This window comes from Panthera tigris, chromosome A1 (assembly GCF_018350195.1).
Source record: "Panthera tigris isolate Pti1 chromosome A1, P.tigris_Pti1_mat1.1, whole genome shotgun sequence".
In the NCBI taxonomy this organism is placed as follows: Eukaryota; Metazoa; Chordata; class Mammalia; order Carnivora; family Felidae; genus Panthera; species Panthera tigris.
In genome coordinates this window covers 204,902,084-204,927,252 of record NC_056660.1, presented here as the reverse complement: position 1 = coordinate 204,927,252, position 25,169 = coordinate 204,902,084, and the positions used below count along the sequence as shown (strand labels likewise).

Below are 25,169 nucleotides of genomic sequence, written 5' to 3'. Positions count from 1 at the left end.
ATTGTGTTATACCTCTAAGAAGAAAACAAATATGAAACATGGCAAATAAACAGTCCAGTTATTATATTCTCTTAGATTTGAGAGCCAGAAGGCCTCTGAAGCTTATTTAGCTTTGTTCTTGCATGTCTGGCACTATTGGTTTCCCTTTTATGAATAATAAAAATCTGAAATAAAACAACATTGCCCTTAATCATGTTTGTGCTACAGAGAGAACATCTCCTTGATATTTAAGCCTTTGATTCTATGATGCCCTCACAAAACACCACTTTTAGCCAACAGCTGGATCTTTTCTTATCAAAGAAGTGTTTGAGGCATGGGGATTATTTATTCCTTTGGTCCTTCTACCAATCTCCCCTTCCCTTCCTCCAGCCTTCGGATTTGAAATCTGGGTATGTAGAGAACTGCATACCTCCTCCTGCTTTCCAAACACACTACCAAGCTAAGATAATAAGCTGTGTCTGGTAGATCTGGTGCACGCATGCAGACCGGTTGCTAAAAACTAGAGTACGGGTAGCAACGTTAAATCCAAGAAGATTCTGAATAGCATCACCTTACTGCTACATGATATTTGATCTCCTAAGTCCAAGAATGCACACACATACGTATTACACACAATACAAATATTCCCAAACCACTTCACCCCACTTCCTTTTCCATACTCCAGCACATATATGGTGTTTTTATTGGCTACAAAGCAAATATGACAACATTAAGGGTTAGTTTAAAAATGGAAAAGATATGTAGTTTTCTTACCTGAATAGAGCCACCCTAGAGAAAACCTTCCATTTACCCATATGTTTTTTTTAGTATGGATCCATACGCATTCATAGTTTACACAGTTTGATCAGCGCAGACCAAACACATTAGGTTATATCATCAAAGTTTTTCCATAGTCTTTTTCATCATTATGACATAGTCTTCAAACACTGTTTAGATGATTTCATTATATTGCATATGCTAACATGTATAATCCCTCTATTAGCAGGGCGCCTGGATGGCTCAGTTGGTTGAGCGCCAGACTTTGGCTTAGGTCATGAACTCACTGTTCATGGGTTCGAGCCCTAGAGCCTTGTATCAGGCTCACTGCTGTAGCTCAGAGCCCACTTTGGATCCTATCTCCCCCGCTCTCTCTGCCCTTCCCTTGCTCACATGCTCTCTCTGTCTCAAAAATAAAAACATTTAAAAGAATAATCCCTTTATTAGCATACATTTCTGAACTTCCTCTCATATAAATTATACTGAAGGGAATCTCCTCCTATTATTTTTGTTTTTACAATAAGTGGTCTCATTTTTTTGGTGACTTAACACACTCTTTCTTCCTCCCCTACTTTATTCTTCCTATCTCCTTTCAGAGTTGGGTCACTACCTTAATTTTTTTTTTAACGTTTTTATTTATTTTTGAGACAGAGAGAGACAGAGCATGAACGGGGGAGGGGCAGAGAGAGAGGGAGACACAGAATCGGAAGCAGGCTCCAGGCTCTGAGCCATCAGCCCAGAGCCCCACGCAGGGCTCGAACTCATGGACCGCGAGATCGTGACCTGAGTTGAAGTCGGACGCTCAACCGACTGAGCCACCCAGGTGCCCCGGATCACTACCTTAAGAGAAGTAAAGGACACCCAAAGCAGGCTGCGGCAGTCATGGGAGCTGTGACTGGGGAAAATTCCAGCTCCCCTGCCCCCCCCCCACCCCCCCGTTCCTGCTACGACCCTCTTCCAATCTCACACCTTCCTCAGTCCGCTCCCGGCGGGGCACACATTTCTTGTTTCAGCCTCCATGCCTCACATCTCTATTTCCTCATTTATATTCTTTTTTTGCTAGTCTTTACTTCTGATGTCTAGCGACTCCAGGCCTTAGCTCAAAGATTCTGGACTTGGACATGCACTGTGTAGAACACACAGAACCAGGCACAGAGACCTCAACTGATTGTTTTACTTCTTAAGGAAATTCTTTTTTTTTTTCCTTTTTTGGAAATCCTTGTTATTGTACCAGACTATTTGTGCTGTCTTCAAGTAGGGAGTGTTCAGATTGGGTTTAAATTGTGGTGAAATGTGCACTCTGTGTTCTTACTCACTTTTGGTCTCTTCGGGGAGAAAAAGACATAATGATAGATGGAATGATCTCCCACGCCACTCAGTCATTTCTAATGATCCCAGGCTGAGATGAAAACAAAACAAACGTAATCATAACAAACTCTGCCGTTTATTGTATTATACTTGTTAGATGTTTAACTTGGGAGTTAACACTCAGCCACACAGGATTGCAAATAATTAAAACACAACTCCCTAGTTAAAAGTTATTTATTTTTGTACAAGCCAAGCAAATACTTTGCGACTGAATGAGCCCAATATTAGACCAGGACAGTCACAAATTCTCTAGAACCTACAGAAGGGATTGCTATGAACTGGCTCAATGTCAGTGTCAGGACAAGCAAAACAAGAGAAAACATGAGGGCCATTTTGTTTTCACATTGAACTTGAAAAAGTCAATTCAAATCAAATTAGCAAATACATTTTGAACACCTGCAATATGAAAAGAAGTGTACTAAGCACCATGAGAGATGTAAAAATAAGTACGACAATTGCTGCCTCTAATAAACTCAACTAAATATTTTTAAAAAGATGGTCCCTGCCTTTAAGGAATGTTAAGTGAAAAGTTCTACAGCAGAATACTGCTAAAGAGACTATTATTTTACTTTCTACTATTCATTTCTAATAGTCAATGTATTTGAATTACAGCAGATTTGGATTAGCCAAATTAGCTTCATGGCTATAAAAGTTTTTCTATTTTCATAATTAGCTTAGGCAATAGTCATCTTGCCTATGAAATGGGAGAAGAGTTCCCAAACTTCGAGTATGAGTAGTCTTTGATTCTCAGTAGAATGTCTAGCTTCTGTACCCTGGTGCAGAATATGGAAAACCAAATTTTTTTTTAAATAGTCTTCTACTATAAGAGAAATATGTGAAGATATATTTTTAAAATATCTTATTTTAAAAATGTACAACTGAACTAGTAAGAAAATAAGGAAAATTCCGATGCTCAAAACCAAACCAAAGAGCAGACAGAATCCAATAGGGTAAGCCAGCCCTGAAGCCTTGGATGTCATGGGGACATTTACGGATTTAAACCCCTAAGGCTTTGGGTTTTTACAGATACACAGCAGAAAGGCCTGGGCCTGAGCAAGCAGTGTTCACATAAAGCTAACATCCTTTGAGGCTAAAGTATATCTCTATATCTTCAGTGAAAGTGAGGCTTCCCTACACAAAGGGATTTGGCAAAGCGATGTGTCCATCTTGGCCTTGGCTGGGGTGGGCGGGTAGAAAGAGGGAGTAGGGGTGGGTAGGTGGAGAGAGGGAGTAGGAATTATTTTTGGTGGAGAAAAAAGTAGTATCCAAATGGGATATATATATATAGTGCATGTACCATGGACTTTAATTGTATTGATAGTATTTCATCTTTTAATTTGTATGGTAGATATGATGGTGATTATTATATTATTCTTATATCAGTGTATATGTCTTTAATATAGATGAATCAAAGAAAAAAACCAAAGTAACCTATAACAAAATAAAAGAGAATTCTTTTCAGATCAAAAAACATTTAAGGCAGAGCTAAAGAAGGACAATTAAAATTAGAATTCCAGCCTCTCAGCTCCTAATCTGCTTTTTCTACACTTTTTTTTTAAAAAAGAACATTTCAATTTAATAAATCCGAGAAGTTTTCTATTTTATTGTGGGATGTATCTGAGTAAATCAAGAGTAAATCATTTCCAAAAGGCCTTGTCTAAGGTTAACCAATATTGTGTGGGATCTCTGGAGTAGTCCCAAAATAGGCTTTCTGCTTGGTACAGGCTTGAAGACACCATCCAATTTGGATCTAGATTAGGAAATCCACGAATAAAAGGTTATTCAGTGTTGGAGGAGAACTCACTGGCAGATCCATATGTTTCCTTTGACCATCAGTGACCTTGCCCATTTCCAAATTCTTAGAGTGCTTACTATGTATCCTAATCACTTGGATGCTTAGTTTTATTCTGCATTTCAGAGGTTCCTAAAAAAGAGATTTATTTTTCAGTCCCTACATTGCCAAGCAAATTTTGAGCTGGAAGGGATGTTATCTGCTTTAAATCTCCCACAACATTTGAGGTTAACTAGTTCTGTGAAGGGGCTTGCCCCAAATCACACAGTGTATCTGTCAGAGTCTCAACAGAAAACAGATGGCACAATCCAATTAGGGTAATTCAAGGAAAATTTATATATGATGGGACCATGTTAATAGGTTATAGAGAAACCACAGACTATAATGTAGTGTCTAATGCTAGTAACAGTCAAAGACTTTGCTACCACTGCTAGGCAGCAAAGGGTAAGGATGAAGAGTGTTACCAAACACTGGTAGAAGAGGGCTCTAATAAAGGCTGTCTTGGAAGGAATCTTTAGTGAAGGGACTCACCCACCCAAAGCAAGCTCAGAGAGGTATCTAGAGCAATAAATCCCCCAGACCCCAACATCAGTTTCCTACATCCACTCAAGGTACCTCCACTCAAGGTCAAACCAATGAGAACTTGAGAACACAGAAGCCCACTGATGAAGTCCATAATAGTCAGGAGCCAAGAGCAAGTGAAGAGATATCTGGAGGAAAGAAACAATATGTAGGACATATAGCTTTGGTTGTAATTCTCCAAACTCTGACCCACTACTAACTAGAACGTAATTCTTCTCATGCTGCTCAAAATGCCTAATGACTTGAGTTGAGTTCAACTGAATTGAATAAAAACTCTCCCCAAAAGAAGGAAGCTCTGCACACATAAGGTTGAGTCACAGCCCAGTGAGGGTGGGTCTCAGACCATCTCCTACTTTCAGGATTAGAATCAGATCCAAGAGCTGTACCCAGAAGCAGATGGGAAGCCAGTGTAGTGCCCAGGGCCAAGTGAGTAGAATGTTCCAAACAACAAGATCCATTCAGCATCTCTTTTGCTAAACAGTGACACAACCCAGCATATGGCAGGCCGGACACAGTGTGAAGCATAGGACCATAGCCAAAGACAGATCTGGTTGGATTTAAAATAGACATACTAATTTTCAGAATTTGAGTTAACTCTGTGAAGTGTCCTTCTATGTGAGAAGGGATTTGGCAGGAGGAAAAGTTCAAGAACCGTTGGTGTCCTTTTGCCCACACCTAAGACCTCTGCCCCAGTAAGAGGTGAAACCAAATTCTGGAAGACAGGAATAGACTCACACTTGTTTGTGGGCTTGAAGGCAACTCTCCTAAAACTCCATTGCAGCAGAGTGCCAGAGATAACAATTAATCCTATATGAACAAAAAACATTTTCCAGGACTAATCATCAGACTGAGAATACTAGTATGCACAGGCAGGAGAAGAACAATGGTGGGGACATTTCAGGATGATCTAGTAGATGTCTACTAGACCTCTCTCTTTCATTCTCAAATATGTAGTTAACACTAATGGTGCCCATTATTCCTTTGTAGACATTGCTCACTGGGCTATTATGATAATTAAACAAAACAATGAAATAGCACTTTGTAAATTGTAGGGCTCTCTACATATGACAATTGTTATTATTACCCACTGTGGGCTGCCTAATGGCCCCAGGAAGGAATATCCATTTCTACACCTTAGGATGGCCACTATCCTGACAGATGGTTCCATTGTCGATTCCTGCATTACAAACAGTTTCCTCATTGCAGTTAGATGAAGAATGTTGACGGAACATGTCTTCTCAGGAACCCCAGCTGAATTCCTGGGTCAGCTTCCTTCTTCACACCCTAGGACTAATAGTTAGAAGCAGATGATGAACTTGGCTTGATGACAAGAAAGGGACTCAGGGTGCTGTCTGATCCAGACTGTGAAAAAGTACTCCCTTGCCTCTTGTTCTAGCTAGCAAGGCAAGAAGACAGAGCTGGTGACTGAAGAATCAACAGGAGGAAGGCAATCAGGCCTCTGAGAAAACCTTGGAGAAATCCCAAGAGAAGAAAAAAAACATCCTGTAAAGAATAACACATTAGTATTAACTACTCTCTGACCAGCAGCTAACTGCTGCAAATGAGTTTACCGACCTTTCCCCTGCTGCCATCACAAAGCTGTCAAGCTATGGCACAGATATGTGCTGCACAAACCTGCAATGACTAGACTTCCATGAGAAATCCATGGACACCAGGGCAGGGTGGCCAGAGAAGCCCGCCTACGGTGGAGCTGAATCTGGTGCACATGTCAGACTGGCTGAACAGATCAAGCAAGATTTTGGATAGTAGGATGTATGGGATAGAGGAGAGAAAATACACTCAGGTGTTGTGTCATCTCACTACTTACTAACAGTTCTAACAGTTTAGAGTTACCTATGCACTGTTTTTCAGAACTCAACTGACATATTAAAGTGTCTGAACTTCAGCCCTATCAAATAATCAGACAACAAATTTAACTGCTTCTTCATTATTAGGGGAAAAATTTGTCCAGGAAGGCTTAGGTCTTTTCAAATTGCAATGTAGGTACATGGCAGTGTGGTGTTCTAGAAGCCAATGCATAAGCATGGCATATGTTTATAGAACACCAATTTTGGCTGATATTTTAAGGAGAATAAGATTATTTTTATCAAACACACACACACACACACACACACACACACACACACACACACACACCAAAAAGAGGACAAAAATTGCTTTTGTTTTTAAGATGAAACATGAGGCTTCAAAGACTTCCTCTTTTGTGACAGGCTACTCTGGACAACACTCAAACCCCCCTCCCCACTCCTATTTGGGGGCTTCTGTTCACAAAGAGTCATTGGAAGTATTTGAGTACAGGGGTGCCTGGGTGGCTCAAGTTGGTTGAGCATCTGACTCTTCATTTCAGCTCAGGTCATGATCCCAGGGTTCAAGGGATCGAGCCCCATGTAGTGGAGCCTACTTGAGATTCTCTCTCTCTCCCTCTGCCTCTCCCCTGCTTATGTTCTCTTTCTCTCTATATATATTTTTTTTAAAAAAGAGAAGTATTTGGGTGGAAAATTCCAATAAATTCTGGTAATGTACAGCCCTATGTGGAAACGGAGGGACAAGCAGCAGAAAGAACCCTTATGGTCTTTTATAAACCTAGAAGCTTAGGACAAAAAATACATAAGGGTTATATTATATTTTTTTGGTAGACTTTACCTAATATTTAACATATGCCTGGCAATATCCTAGACACTGAGCCAACCACAAAGTTGAACACTATGATTACCTCACAAGTCCTCTAGCTTATAAGACTAGATCAAGAGTTCCTAAAGTGGAAGTAATATCTTCTTATTCCCTCTCTTCTTCCTGCCATACCTCTTCCCCACACCTTCCACCCCAGATTCCAACTGGAAACACATTCACTCATAAACTATCTGAGCCATTTGCTATTCCAACAGTGACACTTGAATCATTCATCTTTTTTGAAAGGATATGACTCCCAAATATTTCATCATTTCCTATGATTCACAGTGAAATGATGAACCATTACACCCCAAAAGGTTACACTGTGCCTTATAAAATCACTTGTGTGGGGAGAGCAGTAGAGTCAAAAAGGGGCCAAATCTGAATCTCAGGCAATAGAGGAAGTTCTGCCATCTTGGACTGGCTATGACTGAGGGCATAGCCCTTAATTGCTGAACAGATCTTACTCTATGTCACTGTTAGTTCTCTTTTCTCCCTCTGTGTAGATTAGAAATATAAAAGTTGGAAGGTTTGCAGGAAAGGGGTTGGGGGTTAATCATTTTGAGGGAAAATGCCCTCTGATGGGGTTCCCTATAGGAAAATGCAGCCAGCAGCAAGAATTCTTCCCTTCCCGGTTCTGCTGAAGATTGTGCAGTCACAAGTCTCCTCCAAATCATATAACTCCATACCCTCAGATTTCATGATTAAAAAAAGGATATCACAAAAAATTAGGTCCTATATCCTACGCAATGCATGCATTATTTAGAATAATTTCCTGGAACTTTGGAATCAAAGAGCTAGGGAGGATTTATGAGGTTTCCTAGGACATGAGATTTTCTTTTCAACAGACAACATATATATGGCAAGTCAGGCAAATCTCCATGATGCCAAGACATAGTTGGAGTTTGGGGAAAATGGTAAATAGCATTCTGCAATATGTTTACCATGAAGCAATTGAAAAAACTCGGAGACTGAACCCCTGGATATCCAGGGCAAAATCCTCTTATTTTCTTGAAGAGTATTACCCTATTGTCCACTAACTCATTCCACGTCAACAGTCATACTGGAGAGAATGACATGGATTCTAGAAGTTAGATTACCCAGTTCCACTACTTCTTAGCTATCTGACAATTTAAATGACTTAATCTTATTGTGCCTCAGTTTCCTGAGCTGTGATAAGGGAAAATACCATAGACCAACCTCATTCAATGGGCCACAAGCAGAATTAAATAATGTAATGCACATAAAGCCCTCAGCACAGTGCTTGCCAAAGAATTAGGTATTATGATTTTGATTATGATTATTGTCAGAAAATTATGTCTTGAACCTTCCTTAGCAAGTTCCTTTGGTAGCGAAATAATTCCAGGCTAGAGATATATGGTAGTTTCTTTTATCTCTTTCCTTTAATTGCTAATCTCCTTTTATTTTTTTTATTTTAATTTTCTAGTGTCAAATGTGGTGTGCTACAATATGCTCAAATCTTTTCAAAAAGTATGTGGGAAGTAAATTATAAATGCAAATAAAGACCATGATTGTACCTATATCAAGTACCTTACCTATGAGCTCTTAAACGGACTTCGTTTCATATCTAATTCTTATCCATACAACAGAAAGGAACTTCTGGATATATGTCAGAGCATATAGCAAAAGAAAAAAGAAGAAAGCACATATATATCACTAAGTGTTTGAAATGAATCCATTCTGTGGGGCGCCTGGGTGGCTCAGTCGGTTAAGCGTCCGACTTCCGCTCAGGTCATGATCTCACAGTTCGTGAGTTAGAGCCCCACGTCCGGCTCTGTGCTGACAGCTCAGAGCCTGGAGCCTGCTTCAGATTTGGTGTCTCCCTCTCTCTGCCCCTCCCCTGCTCATGCTCTGTCTCTCTCTGTCTCAAAAATAAATAAACATTAAAAAAATTAAAAAAAAAAGAAATGAATCCATTCTGTTTGTCTCTTTTCCTTGGCCCAGAAAACCACATTTTTCAGAGTCACATGGCTACACAACAACCCCCAACACCTATTGGCACCAATTCAGTGTTCCTCATCCTCCACAACAGCCAACTTAAGATGCCACATGAAACAAGATTATGATAATCACATTTTCTTTCAGGACTCTAAAGGGAAACAAGAAAAGATGCAAAGAAATTAAACTGTCTATGCCCACCTACCAAACTCCTTTCCCTACTAGTCAGCAAATAGGTTACATCTCTCAGACTGGGCTTCTGCCAAATCCAACACGCTTAGCAGTGCAATTCCTCCCACTCCTCTGTGGCAAATGGCACCTTTAATGCTCAGGAGAGAATTTACCTTTTCACAGCAGGATAATTATAGGCAATCAGCCAGGCCATGGAACACAGATTAAAAAATGACATTATTTCTGCATTTGTAGTCTTTCCCCCACCCCTTAATTTTGTCACACCACCTCTGCGTGGTAGAAAGTTATTGGTTGTTTTCACTATCCTAACTCTTTCAGGCGACTTCTCTGCAGTCATGTGGCCAGTTAACTCCATCATGTGAGGCTACAGATAATCAAATCTTACTATCAATTAAGCTCACAGATTGGGACATTTCCCCCTGCATTCTCTGGTTCTTTCAGTTGAATCCTACCTACCAAGTAGACCCCTGATTGTCTTCTGTTCTCCCAAGGTGAACAAAAGACCTTTCCAGTAACAATATCTGATCTCTGAAGTCCTAGAGGGTTTTTTCAGTAACATAAAAATAGAAAAATATGTTTAATATCAGGGCTCCAAATACTAAAACCAGAATGTATTAAATTCTTCCCTACTGATACTTCTGTTTTCCTGTCTCTTTCATAAAATCCACTGCCGGATTCACAATGCTCAATCCTTAATTCCTTTTTAATTGTGTCTAGACCATATCTCTCTAATTAAAATATAAGGAATTTGAGAGGAGGTAGAGTCCATGAATTATATTTCTTTTAAGAGTCTACAGAGTATTATATTGTGGATGTTCAGCAGATCTTTAAAAAAAAAAACTAGCTGGCAGAAACCAGATGAATGGAAAACTTAAATATATGCATATTCTCATTTCAGCTGATTTTAGCAAAAATTTACACTCAAGTCAACTCAGGTGTCCCAAGCAGTAAGATCTCATGTTCTAGCTACCCATTAATAAAACACGTTTGATGTAATGACATATACTTTCTTCACATATTTACTCAATTCTCAGTATCACTCACAAAAAGATAACCTAGATTCTTCCAAATATATATTTTATATATTTTTCTAGTGCATATAAAAAGTTGTCAACCTTGCTTTAAAAATTACTTGTGTATGTATTCTTTTTAACATGCTTCTTGTATTTTTATCCTTCCTCTGGATCTTTATAGATAATAGAAAGCATACATTATTGTGCAAAGACTTATAATTCTATAGTTCTGAATAATTATTCATAATGCAGATTTAATGTGGTCCACAGCCCAATTAGTTAGCTTGCTCCTTCTTATAACTTCCTTACCTTTGTTGTTTTACATGCACATTATCCATTTAATCAATCCTAGAAATAACTTTAAATTATGACTTAAATGTCGTTGAGGAGCATGATATGTGAGAATGTAGACTTGGCAGCAATATGAACTAGGATTTAATCCTAGCTTTGCCTTTTACTAAACTCTAGTCTTGGGAAATTTATCACCCACTGTCTTTACATATCTGGATATGACGGGTCTCACCATCACACTTCCCTTTCTTGGTGAAAATTGCCTTGGCTAATGTTGGAGTTTCATTCTTTCCTATTAATTTTAGAATATATTAGATCCAGTGAAGAAATTTGAGGGGCGCCTGGGTGGCTCAGTCAGTTGAGCATCCGACTCTTGATTTTGGCTCAAGTCATTATCCCAGGATCATGGGATGGAGCCCCGCATTGTGTCTCGTGCTGAGCGTGGATCTACGTAACATTCCTTCTCTCTCCTCTGCCCCTCTCCCCTGTTTGTACTCTCTAATTAAAAAAAATAGAAAAAAGAAAAAATGTGTTGAGATTTTGATTGGGATTTCAGTAATTGATAGAACAATTTGGGGAGAATTGTCCCCATATTGAACTACATATTGAATTGAACTACATATTGAATAACATATTGAACTCTTTAAGTCTTTTTTATGTCCATAAGGCTTTATAATTTGTTTATGAAGTTTGTATGCTTCTTTGTTAGACTTATTTTCAGGTATGTTATAGTTTGGTTTGCTACAAAAAGTAGCAGTTTTCTTTCTTTCTTTCCAATAGGTGTGTTTTTATTTATTATTTTTAAATACTCTAGCTGGACCTCCGACACAATGCTGGAGAGCAGTAATGACAGTGGGCATCTTTGTCTTGTTTCTAAACTTAATGAGAGTCTTTTTATTGCTAAATAGAGTGCTAAAATTAGTTGTTTGGTAGATACATTATCAGGTTAAGGATTCTCCTTTCTATTTTTAGCTTGCTAAAAAGTATATATTTTTAAAAATTATAAGTGGGTGTTTAATTTTTTAAATACTTTCTCTGCATTTGTGAGTTGATCAATTTTTTCCCTTTTTAAATTTTTTTAATGTGGTAAAAAACATTTATAGATTTTCTCATTTTAAAATATCCTTGCATTCTTGACATCAGCCCTATCTGGCTTTGATTTATTATTATAACTTTTTTTCTTTTCTCCAGAAGTTTATATGAAATAGGGGTTATATGTTCTCTACTGGCTTAGAACATTATGCTTGGAACATAGTCTGATCCAAATGTTTTATCTGTCAGTTAAGATAGACTTTTTTTTAAGTTTTTTTTTAATGCTTAATCATTATAGACCTTTCAGATTTTCTATTTCAAATGAGTTATTTTTAGTTAAGTTATATTTTTCTAAAACAGTCAATTTTTCAAATGTGTTGGCATAAAGTAATTCATGAACTCTTAAAATTCTATGGCACTAATAGTTACACCTCCTCATTTCTAGCATTATTTATTTCTGTAATCTCTTTTTTCCTTGATTAGTTTTTCCAGAGGATAGTCTATTTTATTAGAAGAAATAGATTTTTATTTTGCTGTCTTTCTATATTTTCTGATGTGTATTTAATCAATTTCTGCCAGTATCATTTTCCCTTCCTTTGTTTGGATTTAATTTCTCTTTATTTGTCTAACTTCTTAAATTAGATGATTAGCTTCTTAATTCCCATGATTTTCTTTTCTTTAATGTTTATTTCTTTATTTTTGAGAGAGAGATAGAGCATGAGTGGGAGAGAGGGAGGGGCAGAGAGAGAGGGAGACACACAATCCAAAACAGGCTCCAGGCTCTGAGCCATCAGCACAGAGCCTGGCACTGGGGCCTGAACTCACCAACCATGAGACCAGGAATTGAGCTGAAGTCCACGCTTAATTGCCTAACCTACCGAGCCACCCAGGCACCCCCATGTTTCTCCTTTCTAATGTATGCGTAAAGGGCTCTGAATTCCACTCTATTGACCAGGTTAGCTTTCTTACGCAAGTTTTGATACCTACTTTAGTGTCCATTACTTTTTATTCAAAATAGGAAATATTTTTTTTAATATTTTAATGATGTTTTTAAAAACTACTTTTTCTGTATTTTTGTTATTTCTCTCTTTTTTTGCATTGAAAATAAGGAAAGTGATAGGTATAATCTTGATAATTAACCTTGGTATTTCTTGAGACCTGTTATGTGACCCAGTATGTGATTAATATTTAAATATATTCCATATGTGCTTGAAAAGAATGAGTATCCTTTAATTTGAGGGGAGCATGATTCTATATACCCATTATATCAAGCTTTTTTATTGTCTTGTCAAACCATACACACCCTTACTAATTTCTTAACTGCATGATCTAGCACATAATATGATAATTATACTAAAAATACTCTTCAACTAAAATTGTGGCTTTAGTGACTGACATGCACACAGCTTTTATTTGTATATTTTGAGGCTATTTTGATTTTGTTAGGTGAATGCCATCTTTAGGGCTGTTCAAGCTTTTTCTTGGTGAATTGTTCTGTGCAGTAACTATCTTTCTATCATAGAAATGCTGTTTGCCTTACAGTCGTAATACAGTCTGATAACTACTATTACCAACTTTCTTTTGTTAATATTTACTTAGTATATTTTTTCCATCCTTTTACTTTCAACTTTCCTATGTCCTTATGTCTCAGGTGAGTCTCCCGTGAAGACTGCAAAAGCAGGACTCCTTGAAACTGCCTCCTAATTGTCTTTAAGTCTGTTTTAAAATAGACTTTATATTTTAAGAAGCTTTAGGTGAATTGAAGGCTACCCAGATTTCCCATATATTCCCTATCCTCACACACCCAGAGCCTCCCACATTATCAACCTTTTGTTACATTTGATGAACACTGACACATCATTATCACATAAAGTCCATAGTCTACATTAGGGTTCACTTTTGGTGTGTACACCTCTAGGTTTAGATAAATATATAATGACATGTATCCACCATTATAAAATCATACAGACTGGTTCCACTGACCTAAACAGACTCTGCGCATCAATCCCTTTCTCCCTCCCTAATGCGTGGCAACCTTTGACCCTTTCACTTCTCTAGAGCTTTGCCTTTTCCAGAATGTCACACAGTTGGAATCATATGGTATGTCGCTTTTTCAGATTGGCTTCTTTTAGTTAGTAATATGCATCTAAGATTTTGCTATGTCTTTTTATGGCTTGATAGCTCATTTCTTTATAGTGCTGAATAACATTCCGTTGTCTGGCTGTATCGCAGTTTATTTATCCATTCTCCTGAAGGACATCATTGTTGCTTCCAAGTTTGGACAATTAGGAATAAAGCTGCTATAAACATCCACGTGTAGGCTTCTGTGTAGACATAAATTTTCAATTCCTTTGGGTCAATACCAAAGAGCACTACTGCTGGTATGTTCAGTTTCGTGAGGAACTGCCAAACCATCTTCCAAAGTGACTATAACTCTTTTCCATTCTTCCCCCCAGTGAATGAGAGTTCCTGTTGCTCTGCCACCTCACCAGCAGTTGGTATTGTCAGTGTTTCGAATTCTGGCCATTCTAATAGCTGCGCAGTGACATCTCGCTGTTGTTTTAATTCGCAACTTCCTAATGACATACGATGTGGAGCATCTTTTAATACGCTTATTTGCCATCTGTAGATCTTCTTTAGTGACGTATCTGTTAAGGTCTTTGACCCATTTTTAATTGGGGTGTTTCTTAATCGTCTCTTAATTTGTTTATATTCATTGTAGCAATGAGTTTGGATCTATTCTTACCATCTTATTTGTGTCTTCTATTTGCCGTACTTTTTCTGATTATTTTCTACTTTCTTTTGTATTAATCAAGTTTATTTCTCTCTTGTACTTTTACTGCTTTGAAAATTATTCATTCTTTTTCTATTTTAGTCATTATCCTTCAAATTTTGACACACACACTTAATTCAACAGTCTAGTATTAATGTTTCTATCCTTCTCTGGAAAAACATGGTATTATAGAACTGACAAATCAGTTATATATAAGTTATATATCAGTTATATAGAAGATAGGTCTTAGTTCTATCTTGTTATAATGCTCTGCCCAAATGATCATTGTTGTTATTAAGTTTTACATCTAATGTTCATTTAGATTTACATATGTATCTATTAATTTCTTTGCTCCCCATTACTTCCTTCATCCCATTCTTTCTTAAAGGGCCATTTTTTAATGTAATCCACTTGATGAGGGTCTTTGAGTGATTAGTTCTCTCAGTTTTTGTTTTTCAGAAAATGGCTTTATTTTGTTCTCACTTAAATAATTTATCTGAATAAAGAATTCTAGAATGACTATTATTAGTATCAGCATTTTGAAGGTATTATTTCACTCTTTTCTGACCACTAATGATTTTATTGAGGACTCTCCTAATTGATTTTATTCTTTGTAACATATTGATCCTCCTTCTTGTTGCTATTAAGACTTTTTGCTTTGTTTTGCAATCACACTACAATATGTTTACATGTAAATTTGGGGGTTTTGTTTGTTTGTTTTCTTTCTACTCAGGACCCATGGGGTTTTTCATTATGAGCATTCATGTTGCTAATCAAATCTGGAAAATTCTCCGCCATGATTTCTTGGATCTAAGAATAGCATTCCCCATTCTATTTCTTTCAGAAATCCTATTACCTTTATTTTGGATTTTCTCATTCTTTCCTCCGTGACTCTTACCCTATCATCCATGTATCCATTTCTTTCCCTCAGTGTTGCAGTCTGGTTAATTTTCTCAGCTCTGTTTTCTAGTTCATTAAATGTATTCAGCTCTATATAAAATGGCTATTTACCCAGCGTATCATGTTTTAAATTCAGTGAAGAATACTCTCTACATAAGAGTTTTTTCATATTTTTCTTATTCTTATAAGTAACATCTTACTCTTTTTTGTCTTCTAAATCTTGTTTTAGCTTTTTAATAATTTTAGCTATACTTATGTGAATATTTCTTTCAGATGATTTGTCTATTTTTATCAAGTTTTCTTGTTGCTAATCCTCCAGCCAGCCTTACAAATTAATCATCTGCTGCCTCATGTTCATGGTAGATAATTTCCAAGTGTGTTTTGAAACTTTTATTGGGAGGCCATTTTAAGCAAGCATTGTTTTTCCTAAGGGAATCCTGACTCCCATTCCTAAGAGAGTCTGGATTGCTGAAGTGTTGCTGTCAAACAGTTTGGGATTTTCTTCCTCCATTCACCCCATGGGTATCATTCACATGGAAACAACTTCTAAGTTAACTTTTCAGGTTAGGGCTTGAAGTACTACTTAGGCAGGATAAATTTGGGCTCCAATCTCATTAAAGGCACATGGGAATATTTATTTAATCTATTCAAAACCAGAAAACAAACAAACATCTTGCATTTTTCCCAAGCTAAGTGGTGAATCCAGTTAGTCCTCCTTTTTCTTAAAGTAGAAATGCTTCAAGCTTTCCATCTTTCATTGGGAGTCTCAGTACCCATTTCCAACTTTCCGTGGGATCTCTTTGGGTCAGATGCCTTGTTTCTGTCCCTATGAAGACACTCAAACCTAAGCTTTATCCCTCCCCCCAACACCTTGCACCCCATTCTGCCATGGCTTATATGGAAAACAATTCCCTTAGCCTTTAGCTCCTTCTTATCTCCGGCTCACAGGAATTTCTGTATCTTTCTTCTAACCTTGACATATATTTAAGAAATTATATTTCAACCAGCATTCCTAGATGTTTATTATAGGCTGAGCTGTGTCCCCATAAAATTCTTATGTTGAAGCCCTAACCCCTAAGCTCTAACTTCAGAATGTAGCTGTATTTGGAGATAGGGCCTTACAGGGGTGATTAAGTCAAAATGAGGGCATTAAGGTGAGTCCTAATCCAATCTGACTGGTATCCTTATAAGAAGAGGAAATTTAGACATACAAAGAGAGACACCAGGGTGTGTACACACAGAGAAAAGATCATATGAGGACAGAGAGAGAAGATGGCCATCTGCAAGCCAAGGAGAGAGGCCACAGAAGAAACCAAATCTGCTGACACTTTAATCCTGGGCTTCTAGTCTCCAGAACTAAGAGAAAATAAATTTGTTTTTTATGCCACTCATCTGTGCTATTTTGTTTTGACAGCCCTAGCAGACTATTACCGTGTTTTACCACAAGTATCTCCATCCTAGTCTACTGATATTTCTTTCAGAAATTGCTTAATTTTTAAAAATCAATATCCTCATCCTCCCTACTTCTACCCCATAATATTTAGTGCATTTTTCTACACAAAGAAAATACTTTATAGAAGCTTCCGTTGCTATTAAAAAGCAAACAGTTGGTAACAAAAGGTAGTTGTTTTTTTTTTAATTTTTTTTTAACGTTTTTATTTATTTTTGAGACAGAGAGAGACACAGCATGAACGGGGGAGGGGCAGAGAGAAAGGGAAACACAGAATCGGAAGCAGGCTCCAGGCTCTGAGCCATCAGCCCAGAGCCTGACGCGGGGCTCGAACTCGCGGACCGCAAGATCGTGACCTGAGCTGAAGTCGGACGCTTAACCGACTGAGCCACCCAGGCGCCCCAAAAGGTAGTTTTTAAAAAATTGGTATCACAGTAAGATACATAGGATGGGTAAAACAAGTACCAGTTTTATCCATACAATATTTCAAAGACTTTCTAAGTTCAGAAACTGGAATTGTCATACTATGGACTGACTTTGGGAGAGCTGGAAACGAGCATTTCTACCTTGAAGAAGTACTGAATTATTCCAGCTTCCTAGAAAGTCTTTGTATCTATACCACTCAGGCTATACCCAAACGGCCAAGACTTTGGGATGTTCCTCAGAAGGGCAGTCACTCTTTCATCTATTGCATTGGGCATACCGTCAACCACCAAAACAAAAATGCGATATTACCTATGAAAATTTTCACCATTGAGAAAAGCTACTGGACTCATGCATGATCTGTCTGCTTTCTGCTAAGGCTTGCTTAGGAAAGACCAAGTTCATGGATGAGACTGAAAACTGAATGGAATAGGACAAAGAAGACACTGCTACTGGTGGGGAGGGGAATAGATACATTTAATATCTGGAAATGACCTACTGGGCAGCGGCGGGCGGGGGGGGGCGTGGTACAGAGAAAGAGTGGGAGGAAAAGAGAAAGGGATAAAGAGAGATGGCTAATGATGTTATTTCATGTTACCTTAGCAACTACCTGGTGAAATATAATTGTAAAGATTGATTACACATGACTGTATGCCAAATAATTTAAGGGGAATTTTGTGGATTTGTATCTTACTGAACTGGGATTTTTATGTCACCAAATTGGGGATCCATATCATCTTGAATATGAATGTGTTCACATGATTTCACATAAGAAAAAAAAAACAGGTGTACTGGGAGTGGATGCTGTGAATATGCAGATGCTTTAGAAATAAATGTCCTCAAAAAAGAGAAATGAGCAAGCCTGATAAGGAAGGATATGGGAAAGAGAAAAAAGGATAAGGAAGGGAAAAGTTCAGATCTGAGACTTCTCTGTAAAAGCTAACATCTCTTCACATCCAAACTGATCCAAAAATTTATAAAAGTCAGTTAAGAAGTCATATAAGCTAAAGTTTAACTTATGTTTAATGTTTTCATTCAGCACCAGTTAATTACCAGTATCATAATGTTAGAAAAATATTCAGCTTCTTATCAACCTTGATACCTCTGTAAACACTGTTTCATATATCAGAGGAAAGCAAATGTCAAAGATAGGACCTAATGCCAATTTGGCAAGGCATGTCGCAGTGATCTAACGCAAGAGAGCAAATTCTAGAGCAGGACTGTCTGAGTTTGAATCCTAGCTTTGCTACTTGCCAGCTGTGTAGCCTTGAGCAAATTACTTAATCTCTCTGTATCTTAGTTGCCTCACAGATATCATAGGAATAATAATAGCACTTACTGCATCAGGTTATTATGAATTAAGTGAATTAATATTTGTAAAGCACTTTTAACAGTACCCAGCACGTAGCAAATGTTATGTAATGTTTGTCAATAAAGTAAATCCATACATTTAATTAATTGAAAGAAGAATGAACATGAAAGGTACAAATTGAAATGAATCAAACAGTTGCTTGGAATTCTGGTAAGATTAGATTGTGAAACTAAAATAATGAATTCATAAAGAACTGACCTGTCTGTAGTTTTCCAAGGTTAAGTATGAAAACAGCACTAATTCAATTTATTGGAGATAACTGCAGCTTCAGCAGCAAAAATTTCCACATCTTCCCATAATAATGGAGCTTAATGAGGCAGGAATATTTAGGAAAGACACAAAATGTTTCACAGGCGTGGTTAGGTTTTCACCTGCCTCTCCACTTGGGCCTTTGCCTGTCCAAAATGAACTCTGCAAGCATACAAGAGAATTCTCTGTCCCGATGTGTGCTGCATGCCAAGGGAAGGCACTTACTTATTAGCGGGTGACCTTCCCAGTTTCTCTCCAGGACACCTTCAAGGGGGTATAGTACTTGGGGCTCATATAATTAGAAGATATAAATTACCTAAGAGCTTCAGAAGGGGGAGTGAAATATTTAAATGATAAAATCCTTAAAAGCTTACGGTCAGGTGTGAAGGAAATAGGAAAGTTACCATGAAAGAGGAAATGCTGGCACCTCAGAACTTTGTCCTTCCAGCCCATTACAACGTTTTCATCTAAGCAGGCTCTAAGAGCAACTGTCGTTCCCCAGCTTTGACTGACTAATTGGTTGTCCTCTACTGGGTATTTGACCAAACTTTCTTCACTTGGAAATATGCAAGAAAGAAATTCTCTCCTGAGAGCTCACTATACCATGGGCAAGTCACCAAGCAGGGGTGCCTGGGTAGCTCAGTTGGTTGAACATCTGACTCTTGATTTCAGCTTGGGTCTGGATTCCAGGATCGTGGGGTCAAGCCCCACATCAGGCCCCGCATCAGGTCCCGTTTAAGATTCTCTCTCTCCATCTTCCCCTCTACCCCACTCTCCCTCTCTCTCTCAAAACAAACAAGCAAAAAAAAAGAATCGCCAAGCAGATGCAGAGAATGTCAGAATTAGAGAATATTCATGCCAATTTCCCAGGCCAGACTGATCCATTTCCATGTAGAGCTTTCATCTCTCACTAATGATGTTTTGAATTCTAAGCACTAGATTTTGAGGTAGTTACTCAAAAGTTTAATTAATTATAGAATGGTCACAGATAGAACTACTGGTTTATTCTCTGGCTTGAATAGGAATCAGAAAAATATTTATTTATATATACTTCTCTGAGTATATGAGAGTATACTCAGAGTGCTAAGAGTGCAAAGATACAAAGCACATTGAGTATATAAAATTCTTGATATTTATGTTTTATTTTTTTATATTTATATTTTAAAACACTTTATTGATGTCTGATTTACATACAAAAAGCTGTATATATATAGCAAAAACAACTTGATGAGTTTGGAGATTAGTAAATATCCGTGAAACCATTATCACGACTTATGTCATAAACATATCCATAAAGTTCCCTACATTTAGAGTTATAAATTCTTACACAAGTGACTTTTGTATTAGGTTATAGGTTTATTCATATAACACAAACACGTTTCACAATAAGTTAATCCTAAATTTTCCTGTCAAGGTAGATAATTTTCTAGATATAGAGGTCCTAGAAATTCTACAACATGAATTGGGAGGAAAACATTCACTAGATATTACATTAAGTGGCTAGCTGTATGTTTGTATATTTTATCTTTCTGTTCTTCATTCAAAAAGAAAACTAGCAGAACAGAATCCAATCATCCTTTTGTTTGATTGTTTTCAGACTAAATGTGGAGTATTTTACATTAAAACCCACAAAGGAAGGTCTCATTGACCTGGCTGTCTTGCTGAGCCATTACTCACAAATCCCTAAAAGAAACAAGATTTGTGAAGGTGAGAAGCAGATAATTTCAGAGGGATTCAGATTACACTTTGTTTTCAGAAATTCAAGAGGGGAACAATAATGTAATTACCTCCCATTTCAAGGCCATCTCTTTACAACTGGTCCATGATAGCTAGACCCGTAAAGTTTGTTGTTCAAAAAGTGACCAAGGCAACTATATGGGACCTTGAGAAAGATGAACAGGAAGGAGAAGCTAGTGAGGGACAAGAAAGTTGAAGAGACAGATCTCACTGGGAAACAAGAGGGACTTTTTCTAACTAGACAGTGCCTAGCCACAAAGGACCCAACTTTCCCTAGTTTCCTGCTGTTGGATGAAAAGTCAATTGTTTAAATTGACTTAATAATCCAGAGCAGACTAAGACTTTTAGAAGGCCCATACCCTGGATAATTTTGCAAGCCTCCCTCACCTGACTCTATAACTTAAAAGAAAAGCAATTTTAATGTAGAAATTGCAATTCTTATACTTGTGCTACAAGTAGAGTTTCTTTCTAAATGCTTCAATTGTGTAAATTGGGGAAGTTCATCATAGCTGAAAAACTCTCACTTCTTTGGCTGCCACTGCTTTTTTGGTGGACAGCAATGAGTATATTCAAAAGATAAAGGAAAGGAAGAATGGAAGAAAAGAGGAGCAGAGGAAGTGGAGGGAAGAGGAAGGAAGACGTACCGAATTGATGTTTATTCCCTATTTCCTTCATAAAGTCTTAAAATTTTCAGTGAGAAACTGCACGGTGTTCTTTCAATGTCTACTTCTCCAGAAAGTGCTTTAAAACTGTACTTTCCAAAGCACCTTCTGCCAAAGAAAAGCAAGAGAACCAAGTTCCAAGAGGAAAGAGATCACATCTGTAATATCTGAGCACCCAGCAAAATCTGCCAGTCAGTGACTAATGGATATTTGTTGAGTAAATAAATGGTAGCCAGAAGATTCTATTTAATATAATAGCACAACCAAGAAGATTCTATTTAATATAACAGACCAACAGATGAAAAACAAAAAATGTAGCAACCAGTTGTTATGCTTTAAACAAATAGCTGTGCGATCCAGTGACTTCCTTGATATTTTTGTTGAACTGACCTGCTCACAGGATGAATTGACTGATGCATTTTTTTCTTTTCCCGTGAAGGGGCAAAAGGGACTGTCTACTCTGTCCTCTGTACATCTCCCTCTGTCTTGCCTGTAGTTTTCTTTTAACTGAGAACCATTTTTCTTACAAGGAACAGTTTCCTCCACAAGGAACTCGACCTTATTTTCAAGGTCTTGGAGCAGTGAGCTGGTGCTGCTAGCAAGGTCATGTTGCACACCGAAGCTCTGTTCAACCACCCTGACAGCCAGGCTCTCACCATCACGTGAAAAGAGGAGCTCAGGGCTAACCTGCACACACCAGCCTGCCTTCTATGCCTTCGAGGCTGTTCCCCTGCTAAAGTGAGACCAGGATGAAAATTTAGACACTGCTATTTACCAATCAGGTAACCTTGGGCCAATCTTTGCTTCTCTGAACCCACAGCCTAAGTGAAAATAATCACACCAACCTTATCCTTCTGTTTGAGGATTACATGACAATAAATCCTTAATACTTACATCCTGGAATATGCCCAGTGTTTGTTAAGTGATACTCATCTCTTTCCCTTTTGCCCCTTTTCTCACCTAGTATGTGCCTCAGTACTGCTAATGAGAAAGCCAGAAAAATGGTCTGATATTCGGTCCCCAAATCTCCCTATCGTAAGGCAGTCCACTCAGTAATTGCTAAAACACCCCTCTCCTCAGTCTCAAGCTGAAGGTAGCTAGATTAATTTCTCAGTAACCTTGAGAGCAATATTATAGATTTTTCCATATTTGCTCAGGCACAGAAGATACGAGACCTGAGCCTTGGTGCCAAAGTGTTTTTTTCTATTACTGACTCACAAGGATGACAGTAGAAATCAGGAAATAAAATGCTCCTTCCAAGAATGATTACAGTGGTGTGAACGCAGTGCTGCACATCTCAGTGGCTCTCATCAGCACCCTCACAGTAGGGAGAGAAAATTTCTGCAATAGCAAGTAAAGCATTAAAATCTCATGAATCAATTCTTTAATGCACAGAAACAAAAACATAAAATGACTCATCCCCCTTGAGGTGATCTGGTTTTTCCCCTCCTGTAATCTGCTTCCATCAAACGCCTAGAGGTGGGAAGAGAAAATGAATGGGTCACTTGTGTCGCTGTGATGTCTTATGATGTGGCTGGAGCCAATGGGAAGGAGTGTTTGAGCACGGGTGGCACATGCCTTGCAAACACATTCAGCAGCAGTGCCACAGCCATTCATTCCTCTCCCGCTGCACAGGAAACAGAATGAAAGAAAGACCCAGGGGGCACTCGCCAAAAGCTGGAGACACTTGTGGTTCTTCTACATATCATTGCTTACCTCTCTTTGCCCTGGTGGCAACGACCCAAGATGCTGTATTACAAAGCACCCCGGGGGTGATTTCTGTCTGTCATTTTAGACAAGTCACTTGGCCTTTTATTAATTTATTGATTCACTCAATCAAATATTTATTGAGCACCTTCTGTGTGCCAGACACAGTACTAGGTACTGGGGAGCAAAAGCAGACCCAAACCCTCTCCTCGTTGGGTAATGAAGAGATGAGTATTAATAATGTTTAATTATAAGTGGGACAATGGTTAATAACAGAGGGATGTGACCTAGTAATGGAGGTCAGGGGGCTCAGCTTGATGATCAGATTGCAGTCTGGATTTCATTCTCCACTCACTCCCTTGTCACACACCTCTATACAAGGCATATTCAGCACAGAGCCCTGCATCCAATCCTGTGATATGGAATCTTATAAAAGCAACATAAAAATACAATGGATGGGGTGATTTCAAAGGCACCAAGCATCTGTTTATCCAAAGGTGAATCTTAGAATGGGTCTTGAGAGATGAATACATTTTTGGTAGATAGAGATAACATGGTGAAAGGTGAAGAGGCAGACACTGTGTATACAAGAAGGAAGCCAATTATCAAGGACCTGGGGAAAGGGAGCCTGATGAGAGAGAGGGCAGGAGGAATTATTTCTAGGTGGCTCCTGGGGTTATGCCTGGAGATAAGTATTAGCAGGTACTGTGGAACATTGTCAGAGACAATGGTGGGTTTAGAACTGGTAAAGAAGCTATGAAAAATGGCTGATGTTTTGTTTCTCTAAAAAAAATAACATCATAACTTTTTCCTCTTAATTTTAATGGTATTACACACTCATCATAAAATATTTCTAGCAGCATAAAATGTATATGAAGAAAATAAAAATTCATATAATATCACTATTCAAATAATTGTCTGTAAATATTTTGACATATAGATTTTAGATTTTTTTGGCATATAGACATGTGTCCACGAAGACATACATATAATATTAAATGATATCATACCGAGAACATTATTTGGTGAGCTGCCATTATTCCTGTTTGATATGCTCTAGGCATCTCTTCCACAAGTGTACAATGTTGTCACCATTCCTAAGAAGACAGTAGATGCCACTATATTGTTGCACCATAATTTATAGAACTAGTCCCATGTTGATGGATATTATTTTCCAAGTTTTGACAATTATTAGTAACCTTCTAATAAACATCTTTAGAGAAGCCAGAGTATGCAAAAAATGTCAACGTGCCATTGAAACCCAAGATTAGTGTCTCGTCTATCATCTGATAGTTGAAGTTCATTGGATGCCACTCACATGGACAGTGGTCAGCTGTATCCCCCACTGCAAGCAGGGGGATATAGTGGAAAGTGCACTGGACTAGATGGTAAAGATTTTGAAAACTTGAGAGTCTCAGCTTTTGCCCGAGAAATCTTAGGAAAGTCACCAAGCTTCTCTGAAAATGAATTTCTTCATATGTAACTGAGGTGGAGCAGGGGGGAAAGACAGATAAGGGGGTAGGGTGGGGGGAGAAGGGTTGGTCGTGTACAGGAGGGGAAGTCACGTTCAGATTACACAGCACTTCCAAAACACTAATCCAGAGCAAAGGTAATAGGTGTTCTTTGGTAAACATAATGGTTCTGTTGCAAAATAAGTTTTAAAGCACTGAATAAAGTTTGTAAGATAATATTTATGGAGATGAGTTACTGGAACAGAGGTTCTTATCATACTTTAGCAGAGAAAGGAGACCCTCTTTCTACCATGAAGAAACAAGAACTATCATTTAGCATCATACTATGCAGAACCCTTTGTGGGGCCTTTGAGATGACTCCATACCACCTTCTGGATGGCAGCCGTGCACCTGACAGCATGGCCCGCCCTGCAGATACCACTTAATCCTGACACGTTGGTTGGGGATGAGAGGTTCTTGGTGTATTCTCTGAGGAAGGGCAAATATTGAAAGAGTCGTTGGAACAGGAATGATATTCAGTAAGCATGTATCGGGTAAGATATGCTAGCATCCATTTACATTAGTTAGGTATCCATTCTGACTGAATGCCTGATACATATTTTGAATACTACAACGGGTTAGATTTATAAATGTCAACCCTGAAAACTAACTTAGCAATTTTCTAAAGATATCTGAGCACCATCCCTGTAAATACCTACTAATACGAGGCACTTTAGCATTGTTTAAAAGAATGGGATCTATTACTAGA

At 38.1% G+C, this 25,169-nt stretch overlaps 1 protein-coding gene across 17 annotated transcripts in view; it reads right to left on the bottom strand.

The window, feature by feature from the left end:
- The window catches only part of PLCXD3 (phosphatidylinositol specific phospholipase C X domain containing 3), a 219,053-nt gene that overhangs the window by 64,177 nt on the left and 129,707 nt on the right, over positions 1-25,169 (bottom strand). For 7 of the 17 annotated variants that reach the window (XR_006221024.1, XR_006221028.1, XR_006221020.1 and 4 more), the window contains exon 3: positions 2,073-2,155. The exons of the other annotated variants lie outside the window; for them this stretch is intronic. Coding sequence is in view for 3 of the 7 variants with exons in the window: in XM_042995726.1 (XP_042851660.1) it covers positions 2,073-2,139 (67 nt within the window). In the remaining 4 variants the exon portion in view is untranslated. The remainder of the gene's footprint in view (positions 1-2,072; positions 2,156-25,169) is intronic. 17 annotated transcript variants of the gene reach the window in all.